The sequence below is a fragment of the Alligator mississippiensis genome, chromosome 2 (assembly GCF_030867095.1).
Source record: "Alligator mississippiensis isolate rAllMis1 chromosome 2, rAllMis1, whole genome shotgun sequence".
Classification (NCBI taxonomy): domain Eukaryota; kingdom Metazoa; phylum Chordata; order Crocodylia; family Alligatoridae; genus Alligator; species Alligator mississippiensis.
Window position 1 is genome coordinate 177,797,179 of NC_081825.1, and position 12,882 is coordinate 177,810,060.

General features: G+C 52.3%; 1 protein-coding gene across 5 annotated transcripts in view; it reads right to left on the reverse strand.

Moving 5' to 3' along the window:
* The window catches only part of SYT7 (synaptotagmin 7), a 148,944-nt gene that overhangs the window by 70,804 nt on the left and 65,258 nt on the right, over positions 1-12,882 (reverse strand). For all 5 annotated transcript variants that reach the window (XM_059722492.1, XM_059722493.1, XM_059722494.1 and 2 more), the window contains one exon: positions 8,185-8,288. In XM_059722492.1, the coding sequence (XP_059578475.1) occupies positions 8,185-8,288 (104 nt within the window). The remainder of the gene's footprint in view (positions 1-8,184; positions 8,289-12,882) is intronic.

The following is a 12,882-nucleotide window of genomic DNA, read 5'->3' on the forward strand; positions in this document are numbered from 1 at the left end:
TCTGCAGTAGGGGATGTTGTAGGGAGTGGACCATGAGCACTGGCTGTGAAGGGGGCTCTCAGCTAGCCCCAATCTAGCCCCAGTCTCCCCTAGCAGGGGGTCCTGTAGGGAACAGGACAGGAGCAAGCCACCACAGAAGCAAATGGGACAGGTTTTGAAGTTCTGTGCGTATACAAGCCAGGCCACACAAAAGCAAGGTGTGAGTTTCTAGAAAATGTGGCCAAGCGGCCAGCTGGTAATCATCGCAGGGGACTTCAACTGTGCCATCAGTGAGGGCAACAGAGTCAGCAGTGCCCAGAGGGTAGGCATGGACAGATCCTCCAGGCAACTGCAACAGCTGGTTAAGGACCACAGCCTAGGAGACACTGGAAAAGGAGCCCAAGGCCCTGGGGGAAATTTCACCCAAGTGGACCCAGCAGGGAAAACCAAAACCCAGATAGACTTTGTCTTCCTCCCCAAGGAGTGGGAGGCAAGGGAAGCCCTCTTCACGTCTGTCTGTTTCTTGGACCACTGCCTCCTCACAATCCAGGCTGAAATGGGAGGACAGCTGGAAAGGAGCAGAGGGGGCTGGGATGGAACAGGGACTCATGACCCTCTTGCACAAGAAGGGTACGAGGGAAGAGTTGAGGAACTGGAGGCCCATCACCCTCCTGAACTTTGACTATAAGCTTCTTGCCAAAGTCTTGGCCGAGCAATTTAAATCTGTCCTAGGTTCCTCATTCATGAGGATCACTTGTGTGTGGTACCAGGATGCCGGATATATGGAGCCCTGCTGCAACTGAGGGACTCACTCGAACTGGAATGGGATAGAGGCCAGAAGGTGGCGGTGCTGAACCTGAACCTGGAAAAGGCCTATGACAGTGTCACACTGATTTCTCTTTAAGAAACTGAAGCGAATGGGTGTCCCCTCGACCTTCACTGGCTGGATATGGATGTTGTACACGGAGGTAAGGAGCGAGGTGCTTGTCAATGGGTTCTTGAGTGTGCGGATCACGATAGAGTTGGGGGTCCGCTCTCCCCAATCCTATTCATCTGCGCCATTGAACCCCTGGCCCACCGCATCAGGCAGGACCCTGGGATGCACGGAGTCCAGATACCCAGAGGAAGCAAGGAAGAGACCAAGGTCCTAGCCTACATGGATGACTTGAACATCCTGTGCCAGAATTACTGTGCAGTAGAAAGAGCCCCGTGGCACACATGGGTTTATGAAGTGGCAGTGGGGCCAAGCTCAACGTGAGCAAAAGCACCTGCCTGGACATGGGCAAGCTCAGGGACCTGGAGTCCCTGGGGGTCTCAGTCCCCCACAAGGGGGTTAAGATCCTCGGGGTGGAGTTCGACCCTGAGCTGAACAGAAGGAGGGCCTGGGAGAAGAAGGAGGCCAAGGTGAACCAGAGGTTGAGTCTGTAGCATGCGTGCCACCTCTCCATGGGGTGGCACATGGCGCTCATGAAGGCAGCAATGCTACTAGTGCTTCTGTATACCGCACTGGTCTTCCCCACTCCAAAGCAGATTACCTACAAAATCCAGAGAGCCATGTGAGTTTTCTTCTGGGTATCCAGAATGAAGAAGGTGGCAAGGAAGACCCTATATGAGAAGAAACAGATAGGGGGAAGCGGGATGCCAGACATCCACTTGTTCCTGTGGGCACGGTACATGAGCCAGAACTGCAAGCTGGCGACCGGGCCAGAGACCAAAACAGCTTGTCTCATCAAGTATTTTGCAGGTCACCCCCAGCCTCCACATGCTATCAATAGATCAACCTCCTCACTAGACAGAGAGACCATAGCTTGGGGGTGGGAGAGGAGAGTCCCAGCTTGTCCCAGCCTCCCTGAACAGACTGTAACGCAGGTCTGAGACCTGGCACGAGCAGGAAGCTGGCTGCAGACATTTCAGTTGCATTTTTGGAGAAGGTGAAAGGGTTTCACCTTCTTGGTTTTGCTTCTAAATTTAGCCTGACAGAAGAACATAATCGTTCGTTAAAATTCTGTGCTGCCTACGCTGTGCAGTGTGTCGTGTCGTACCGACAGGCTGCGGCGTCTGTGACCTTTCCTCCTCTTCAGCCACTGCTCCTGGACCCACTGGGAAACTCCAAACAGGTGGCACATGCAGCAGTGGCTGGTATTAACTCTCTCATTACCTGCTCTCTCACCCTCTTTAGCAAGAAGGCACTGGGAGTAGGTGAGGCTGGGCTGGGAGGAAAGGATCAGGAAGGGGCTGCAACTGCTGTCAAGGAGATCTGGCCAACTTCCTGCTATATCTCTGGTACAAGGAAGAAGGGGAGTGTTGTAGAGCCAGCCATGCTCTTTAAAGGTTGGGTCTGGGTGGCCAGTGGAGTGTAGGGAACAAGGAAGCTGGCTGGATAGGCACGAAGGGAAATTTTGCTTCAGGAACTATGGATGCAGGGATGGAGAATGAAATGTATGGGACAGGGGCTAGAGGACCTGGTGCTTCATGGACCTTCTGGCCTTCATCACAACAGAAGATCTTTCCCTCTCTCTCTCTCTGCCTGCCTCAGCTATTTTGGTTTTACACTGGAGGTGGCAGGGAGGGGGCAGGGGGATTCAGCCTGGCAACACTTATTCAGGCAGAAGGTAATCACTTTCCAGGGAGGCTGCCTGGGTACCATAAATGGGGACATATCTGAGAGCATGTGTGAGTGTGCATCAGGGAGGAGCACAGAAATGCTTTCCTAGCAGGAATGAGGAAGCCACCCTCCTCCCAAGACTGCTCAGGCAAGAGATCCCCGGAGCCAGCCCCTCCCAGCCACTCGCCCAGCCTTCTCTCCTCATGCAGCAGCCCCTTATGGCCCCAAGCAGAAAATGGGGCTGTCTTTCCCATCAGAGTGAGCATCTGTTTCTCCTGCGCCTGTTGACAGGAGTGCTTTTGGAACAAGCCTCAGGCCCAGCTCTCTCTGCACAGAGAGATCTCTGATGCATCTCACTTACTCCTGGGCTCCTGGTTTTATTAATTTGGCTCCCAGACGAAACTCTTTACTTATTAATGTAGCAACAAGGCTGCTTAATTCCCTTGTTTGTACAATGTAGATGCTCTCCTTGGCATTTCTCATAGCCGCTTTCCCCTTCTGCAGCTTGTGGGAAAGTCAGCCAGACTAAGTCAGGGTGCAGGGGACCTCAACTCATGCGAGGAAGCATGATAGTCTTTGGCTAGAAGCTAGTCTGCAAACATGCTGAAGTATTTGGGGGGGCTGGGGAAGGAGCGCTGTCTCTGCATGGAGATAATGATCATGTGAATGCTCCTCTAGGGAGGGAGATGTTGTCTACATTTACCACCAGGTTTAAAAAAAATGATATTGCTTTTTAATTATTATTGATGCCTGGTGTGTGTCTCTCTCCTTCTTCACTACCTAGGGAGACAGTGGCATTTGAAAGGGGAGAGATAATTGTTTCTATTGGCATGTTTTCTGTTTCGATAAAGAAAAAGCGAAAATAACCGCTTTCTGAGCACTTGACCCAGTTTAAATCTCAGCTGCATGGAGCGAGGCTTCCTTTGGAAAGCAAACAAAGCAGAGCATGTTCCTGCTGCTTGGACATGCAGGCCACTCTCAGGGGGGCTGGGCAAGTGTGGGGGCATTCTAGGCGTGGGAGGGGGCTGCAAAGCATTCTGGGTGATCTGGACAGGCTGTGCGGGGGGTGTATGGCCCCAGGAGTGGTGTGTGCAGGTGCAGGCTGTAAGGCATTCTGGGAAATCTGGGCAGGTAGGGACTTGCAGGATACTTGAGGAAACCCAGGCAGCTGATGGCTGCAAGGCATTCTGGGAAATTTGGGCAGGTGGGAGCCGCAAGTCATTTTAGCAAACATGAACAGGTGGGGGCCGCAGGGTGCTGTGGGCAGGTGGGTCCACAGTGCCTTCACTAATGCCAGTCCAGGGCACAGCAGCCATGTGGAGCAGGCTGCGTGCCCCTCCCCTTCCCCCGCACCTCTCCCCACAAGCCATTCATTAAACAGTGATAGCTGAGCAGGAGAGGGGCCAGATCATTACCATTCATCACAAATATATATATATTTATTTTGAAAACTTCTCTTTATGCTGCACAAACATTTCCACCAAAACATTCAATTATCACATCTTCTAAAGAGCAAAATAAAAGCTGCAGCCGCTGCTGAGCTTTGCTCAACAAATGCCGATCCCCGGCTGTGGCGTCACTGCTAAGCACAGGATCCCTTGGGAAATAGCTCCCCCTCTCACACTCAGAGGCACCTACTCTGCACCTCAGAGGACTCCCCTTTCCCTCTCCCATCACCTATACTGCCTGCTGCCGGGACCCCAAATTGCCCTCCTCTGACCCTCAAACTCCTCTCACTCTGCCTCAAACATTTCCCCCCTTATTCAAATCATGTCCTGTTTTATTTACAGGGCAGAGGGGACATCTACTCTCCCCCAGTTGGATCCTGTTCACCAGCACCCCAACAGCTTGATTACATTTAATTTTTGGCAGCTGGTTTTCATACCAAGAAGCTCCACTTTTCTCCTCCTGGGGTAAGGGAGGGCTGCTATTAAGGATGTTCCATTTGTCACTCTGCTATTTAATTAACAATCCTAATGAATTAATAAGCAAAGGTTCTTGCTGAGATTCCAAATTAATGAAACTGCTGCTTTCTGAGGAAGCGGTGTGAATGGAAGAGATGCTTCTTCGTGGCTTTATGAGTCATAAACCGCCACATCAACATGGGTCTAAATGAAACATCTTATTCCCCAACATGAAATTTTGTTAAAGTTGACTAAAAACTGAGAAGAGATTGCCTGTTAAAACTACCCTGAGAATACTCAGAGGTGTAAAAAGCCCTCTAGAATTTAAGGAAATTCACAGTGAAGCTCCCAACAATGACCTTAATTCTGCCCCGGGAGTCCTGCCCATCCTCTGCTTAAGGTCGTATGTTGTCGAAGTTTGCTCCATTGTCAGGAGTGAGGTTGTTAGCTGCAAGAGCATGTAAATGGCAACTCCTCTACTGGTCAAAGTTATCATTTAGGGACACTCCCTTACTTAGAACACTACAGAAGGTGGGAATTGGGAGATGGTCCCTCAGTTAGAGGAGTTAGTTAGGGAGAGACCAATGGTCTGAAGAGGTTGCCTATTGCTCCATAATAATGTTCATCTTTCAGTTCTTCTCATCCATGTACGCCTGTATTTATCAAAGCCCGTGATCGCTACAACTCCCAGTTCTCCATCCAGGCTTTTCACGGTGCTGGGGTAAAGGGGATCAGATATAACTAGAGTGGGGGTTAGAGACAGACAAGCAAGGGGCCAGCTGATGGTGTATACTGCTGGACAGCTGATTCCCTGGAATAAATCATGTGTTGTGAGAGGGCTGCAATCCTAGCCATACAGTTGTGCTGGCTGGCCTCTCTCCCTTGTGGGCACAAATGAAGCTCAAACTCCAGTAGGTGAGGTACCCTGGGGGGGGGGGGGGGGGGGGGGGGGGAGGGGGGTCCTGTGCCTAGCACACCAGAGGTGGGGGCATACTCTAACCTCTCCTCCTCTCCCTGCCAGGAAGGCTACCACAGCAACAGTAGGTAGTAGCATGTGTTGCAGGGCAGGTGACCCAGACTGGTGTCTCCAGCTGGAGCTGAGATAGATCAGGATTGGAGGAAAGGGCATGACCTGTGGCTGCAAGGAACTGAGGACTATTTGCTCTGTATTAGGGACAGGTGTGATATTCAGGAGTCTGGCATATTCAGGAGTCTCCTGCTGGTGTCTCCCCTTCTGAGCTCTCAGCCTGCTTATACATTCAAACCCAACACACAATCATTCTGTGGGTCATGGGGCTCTGGGACCCCACAGTGGAACATGGGGAGCACTGACTGTCCTGACTGACCTTACCTCCCCAAAAATGGGGGGAGCAGGGGGCACCCCTCCAGAAGATGCTCAAGCATGTCTCTGTGCCAGCTAAGGCAGGGTAATCTAATTGTCACACTTCAAAGCAGATGCTTGTTGCCAGATGGGTCAGGGGAGAACTCCCCCCTTGGGCTCAGTCAGGTGCATTCTGGGAAGGTTTGCCTTTTCTCTGAAGCATGCAGTTGCAGTTGGCTACAGCAGCTTGCTGGCCCAATGGCTTGAGCCTGCATGGGCAGAAGGAGATGAGAGACGGGCAGCAAGAGGGAAGAATGGAGGAAAAAATGTAATGGGAGGAGGGTGATGGGTCAGTGGCCGGCTCTCTGCCATACAGAAGTCGAGCTGGCTAGTTGACAGGCAGTGACAGTACCTGGAGTTTTCAGGGACTGAGCAGTGAGAGCCCTCGGGCAGTGAGAACAAATGGACTGGGACCTCTCCCCTGCTACAGTCTCTGAGTACCAGTCTGTGCAGCCCCAGTCCTGGGGCAATGTTTGGCTACCCAGTGCTCTGTGGGGACTGAGGGGTCTGCACTGAGCTCTCTGGGGAGAAGAGGGCTTTCCCTGGAAAGAGGTCTACAGTGCTCTGCAAGGGAGTGGCCCAGCACTACCCTGCTCCCCACAGCACACTGGGTGCGCTGCCTGGGCCTGCCCTGCACTGCATTTTGGGGATAGGCATCTGTTCAGACAATGGCACTGGGGCTGCACTACACTGTGTTCTCAGGGGAGAAGGGGTCATCAGCTGCAAAAACTGAGCGCAGGGTGGGACAAGATCTACCATCACTGTCCTTTGGCTATCAGGGAGGGGAGGATCCACTACCCCAGATGAATAGGATGAGGTCAGGGGTCCAACTGTTACTGGGTGTGACAGGGCACTGAGGTGCAGCTGTTCCCTTAAGGGGGCAAGCAGCCTGAAAGGCAGCTTGCAGGTAGTGAAGGGGGTTGATTAAGGACTCACCAGGCCAGCAGCAGGTCAGGCTTGAGCTATATAAGCACCAGGTCTGAGCTGGTCTGGTAGTCTAGCCCTGAGAGCCAGGAAGTGAGGAGCTCCTAGGAGCAGAGCAGCAGGGCTTCTGAAGTGACTGAGAGGAAGTGACTTTGCAGGCCTGGGAACAAGGGCCACATATCTGGGGCAGAGAGGGGCTCCTTTTTCTAAGCAGGTGGCATCGTTTTCTGTTAAGCCCAGAGAGGATTTGGGTGCCTACTAGAGGATGCAGGTGCTTTTTATTAAGTTGCATTGGGGTTTAGCCTTGAGCCCTGCTGAGGACAGGTTCAAGGCCCATTTAGAGAACCAGTAACTCAAGAGCCCAGGGATTGAGAGTGGGGCCAAGCAGGGAGTGCAGGAGCCCAGAGATGGAGTGAAGGACCAGAATGTTAAGGAGCCTAGGGAGAGGCTGAGACCTGGACCAGAGGGTCCATGAGCCCAGTGAGGGTCTGAGACCCAGAATAGAGGGTCCCCAAGCCCAGAGAGAGGGGTTGCACATGGGACCAGGGCCCCAAGACCCCAGAGAGAGGGGCTGTGCAGGGACCAAGGATCTGGGAGCCCAGAGGGGACTGAATGTGGGACCAGTGGGTTAGACAGCTCAGAGAGGCTAAGTGCCATGCAGGGGGTCTGAGGGCCCAAGGAGGCCAAGTGTGTGAAATGATAATATCCGCAAGGCCTGGGGTGTGGTATAGGGAAGGACAGAGCCATGCAATGAGCCCTTAAGGCTACATGTCCCTTGCAGAGGCACGACAAGAAGAGAGGGGCTATTTGGCTTGAGGGATGAGCTGAGAATAAGGGGGTCCAGGAGGGGCCCAATGGTGATTTGTTTGGATGCAGGCTCACTCTAAAGCCCACAGGCAGCCTCCCTTACACTATCTCTAATAAGAACAAGGCATGGTGGGTGAGTGAACAAGGGAGGGCGACATTAGAGCTTCAGCCAGGCAGGGGTACACAGCCACCAGGGGAAGTCACAGCTGCCCCTGTGGGCTGAACCTGCCACATTGGGGAAGGAGCCCAGGGACAGCTGGAGTCCCTACTCTACAGGAGTAAAACTCCCTGCTGGGCCCAGCTATGCCACCCTCTTACCCACATCCCTCTGCCAGAAGCCTGGTTTTCTGCTTCCCCTGGATGAGCTATTTGGCTCCCCAGCATTCTGTCTGCGGCAGGGCCTGTGCTGGTTTCTGAGTCACATGTCTCATGGTGTGAGGCTGCCACATCACTTACCAGTGGTGCTGTCAGGCCCCTTCCCAGTGCCACAGTGAGCATGGGTTGCACAGTGGTCATGAGAGTCTTCTTTTCCCAGTCTCACTAGGACCCTCCCCACTCCTGGCTGTGTGACCTCCAATACTTACCAGTTTGCGCTGGCACCACTGACAGATCCCGCACAGGACGATGGTGACACTAAGGCTGATGGTGATGATGGCTGAGACCAGGAGAACATCACGGGAGGGCACTCCTGTTGAGGAGAGAAGCCAAAGGTTAGACCTCTTGGTGGAGGCCAAGATAAAAGGACAGGGGAGAGGAAGGGAGATGGGGGAGGTTACACTACTGCCTCTTCCCCTGACAACAGAGCATGGGAGCTGCTGGTATTCCAGGACATGCATCTGCATCCCACAGTATCCCAACTAACATTATCCAGTCCCTTTAACATTACCCAGCAGTGGTCTCAAAGCAGGAGGTGCTACAGCAAAGCCGCACCCCACTATGTATTCACGTGTGCTGTGCTGCCCAGCATACCTCCCAGTGACAGCCACATATCCCTTTGGTGCACCTGACATGCCAGAAGGATATGAGACATCTGGCAAAGCTTATGTGCTTCACAGAAGTGCTAGAGGGCTCTCAGAGCCTTGTTGTAGTGAGTGCTTTAAAAACACTTGCTAAAAACAGCCCCCACCCCAGGGAGGACCCTCTTCTCAGTTATACGCATCTAATCCCACCAAGTTGCTTGGTATGTATGAAGTTACATTTGGCTGTGGGTACAGCGTGTCCTGCCCATGATGCGTGTGTGGACGATACACTCCCATGGATTTCATATCAGGATACAGCACATTGCAATGAGATGCACAGCACTGAGTATATTGCCCTCCATGACAACCATCTCCAGTTTTACATGGTATTCCCAGTCTCACTAGGACTCTCCCCACTCCTGGCTGTGTGACCTTCAACACTTACCAGATACAACCTGTCATGCATATTTAACTGTTTTATAACATGAGCAAGGATGTAGCTACAAAATGTTAGCGGGCCAGTGGAATTTCTTCCCTCTCCAGTCCATTAGACTTCTGGGAAGAAGTCAGTCACTGCACCAGAAAGGGGGTTCTGAGCTGGGGAGACCAGAAAACTGCATGCAGTGGGGTTGGGAATAGGTCACAGGGAGCCATGATCACACTAAACAGGCGGGGGATCCTGGCTAAGTCTGGAGTGAGTGAGCAGAGAAGCAAACCTAGGAGGTGCAAGAGAGGTGGTTAATGAGCCTTCTGAAGTGCTTTGACCATGCATGGCGGTGAGAAGTAGCTAAAGAAATTCAGCTTTTTCAACAGGTGAAACAATTCAGTGTTGGACAGCATCAGGGTGTCCCCCCCAAGAGGCCCCAAGGGATGGTTCAGGTTTATCCCCTACTCTTCAGCAGGTCATCATCAAAGCAGCAGCAGTGACACTGATGGCAGCTTGTCAGTGTTACAGCTTCTAATGAGGAGTGGTGGGGTGGAGTTCTGACCAACTGGGGCTTGTGTCTGCAGGGTTGGTAGTGCCCTCATGCTGCCCTAGGTCCTGGATTAGAAACCGGTTAAGAGACAGGAGTAAAAGGGCAGGCAGTAATGTTTCTGTTTTAGCCTGGAAAGAGGCAAAGGCTGCAAGGCTGCCTGGGCCAAAAGGGAGGGGGCAATATGTAAAGATGATACAGCATTTGCTAAGTTTGGTGAGGACTAACACAGGCGGCAAGGAAAGACTTCGCCAATGGAGGAGATTAGTGCTGTACAATGGGTGCTGCAATTTAGCAGGGATAAGTGCAGGGTGATGCACATCGGAAGGAACATTGTGAACTGCTTGTATGCTCTGATGAGCTCTAAATTAACCGTGAGCGCTCAAAGAAAATGCCGAGGTGTCACTGCAGCCAGGTAGCAGGAAACCCCGACTCAGTGCACAAAGGCAGGTGACACTGCAAGCCAGACACTTCCTCAAGAAAGAGGTGAAGACGGACTTCAGAAGAAGTACTGCCAGCACCAAAAGCCCTTGTACCACCCGTGACCTGGCTGGGCTTAGAAAGAACTTTTCCGCATAGCTAAGTCTGTACATTATTGCCACCCATGGGTAAGGCAGGTGGTACTAGCTGAAGATAGACACTGCATATAGGACTGAGTGGACAGCTGGCCTCCCCTGGTGAAGCAATCCCTCTGTTGCTACTGAATCATTTGTACCACACTGGATTTACACCCAGGCTGGATTTGGCCTATTCAGCTGTGGTGTACTCCCCTGGACTGAAATGACTCATGGGGGAAGCTTGCCTCAGCCTCTGTGCTGCAGCCACCTCATGCCTGCTTCATTCTAAAGGAGCCTGGGTGCTTCAAAGTGTTGTCTGGCCCCAGCTCTAGAAGCTCTTTGGCTTTAGAGAATGAGTCACCTTTGTTTACTCCAGCCTGAAAACAGAATTCCTCCACCCTGGTAACCCCTGCTATTAATCGCCTCAAATAATGTCAGAGTTTGGGCTCAGGGCTGGGGGAAGCCACACGCCCTGTCCCCAGAAGCCATGCAAAACTCCCCACTGTCTAACCAGCATCCCTTCGCTCTGACTCAGACCAGCACCAGTGGACAGAGTAGTGTGTGTCTCCAGTCCATGCCATGCCTTATGTCTCTGCTGTGACTGCCAGAGTGGTTTTTATGGCCACAGAAGTCATTGCTCAAAGCCCATGCATTAGTCAATGGGAATCTATCCACTGACACCCCTGCTCTATGTCAGACTGGAAACAGACCTGGAAGTCTGTGTTCTGTGCCCCATCCTCTAGGCTGAGCAGGCACCCTGATCTAGGACCCTTTTTGTCTCAGACATGCATGTTGTCCATCTCTAAACCATGTGGGAACCTGGTCCCTGCAGATGTCTGCCATCCCAGGACCACGTAGAAGCTGACAGCTAAGAGTGGACAGCTCTGTATCCCAAGATGCCTCTTCATTTTTCTCTCTGCTGGCTGCTGTGCCAGAAGGCTATCTGGGCAAGCAGGGTCCTAGACCCATTCTGTGGCAGAGGACAGAGAGAGAGAGAGAACCAGGCATCCCCTTAGACAGGAACGCTTCCTGTCAGCCAGAGAACAAAGTCAGAGTGGCTTTCTAGCAGTGGACATTGATCCCTGCGGGTGCATGCTACAGACCTGGCTGAAGGACACACATTTGTGTGCATGTACAATTCATACATGCATGCACATATGGATATGGAGCCATGATACCAGCCTCAAGGAGCTCTACCCTGCAGCACCAAGGCTCATGCTGGAGTGGTGGTAGGGTCTGGCCTGGCTTTGGAAACCTAGGCACAGTTGGAGGCCAGCTAGTGCCTGAGGGTCCAGGGCTGGAGGGCAGCTCCCAGCAGCCCCTTGCCTCAGCCTGTCCTGCTCTGAATAATGAAGGGATTGATATCACAGTTCTTCCCGTGGGAGGCCACCTTGTGGCCCCTTAACACACATAAGGCACTGGGTAAATAACAATCAGCATTAATGTATAATGAATCTGTATCATCATCACCTATTAATAATTAACCAATCCATATTCACTGTGCTCCGAGGAGCATGCTGCTGACTTCCAGCCAAACACCTCTGCTTAGCACTATCCTGTGGCCCCAGAGACACCCCCACCCCTCCCTCCTTTCTCAAAATCCTGAAGCTGCCAGGTCCTTGCCTGAAGGTTTGAAAACTGGGAGCACTCTAGACACTGCACTGAATGCAGGTGTCTGTGTGGGTCAGTCACAAACAGGCCACTGCAGAACTGCCCTCCCCTCCATGGCTCTTCCTGTTCCCACTGTCACAAAAAGCCATGATCCACCTCCTTCCCCTCCCTCCACGTACACACCACGGAGCTATGTGCTGCAAAAGGTGAATGGCATCCCAAAGAGGGAGCAGGGCTGGCAGCAGCCACCTGTGTGACATATCTGCCAAGGAAGCTGCAAGACAAGGGTGTTAGGGCTCCTTACATTTGGTGGGGTGGGAAGCCGCCCAGGCATGCAACCCCCAGGACTCGCGCAGGGGGAGGAGTAGAAGACCTGGGTGCTCAAGAATCTTCCCTACTTTGGGGCAAGCACAGAGACTAATGTACCTCCTGCCTCAAAACCCCAGGGAGCCAGCAGTGCCATGGAGCCATCCACTCCTGGCACCAGCAACAGGGCAGTCACAGGCTGGAACCTGGGGCATGCACCCCAAGCTGGCAAGCTCTAAAGTGACTGCTCATTACTCCATGTTGGCAAGGGAGGTGGCACCAAGCCAGGGAGCAGTGAGGACATGGAATGGTCTGGTGAGGACAAGAGGCGCCCACTGCCTTTCTATGTGTGATGGCTCAGCTTGTCCCACATCTGTGCCAGCCTGATGCATCCTATTTCTGCAGGCTGTAAAATGCCACCTGGGGCTGGGTTGCATTGTGCTGGGAACTGGCTGGTTCCCACCTACTGATCCAGGATGAGCTGAGTGGGAGACCAGCATCAGAGCTGGGCAAAACTCTTCTCCACTGACACATGCAAGCTGGTTCAACTGAAGGAATTTGCAGATTTATATCAAATGACACTGCTTGGAAATGCTATTTCTTTGGAAGACTCAGAGCATTCTGTCTGGACCTTTGCAGGCCTTTCAAAATTTACCTAAATTAACTTTAAATAAAAGAGGTTAAAGAACAAGCCAAGTGAAATAAGAAGCTTTGTTCCACTTGAAACATCTTCCTCCCCAATTTTTCAGTTCAGGCAGCAGGCCGAAAAAAATCAATTATTCACACAGTGCTAGCCATGAGCGAGCAAGTCTGAAAGAAACCTCTAAAAAGCGACAAGGGTGGGCGGGGACCTGGCTGGGGGTGGGTGGTGGTGA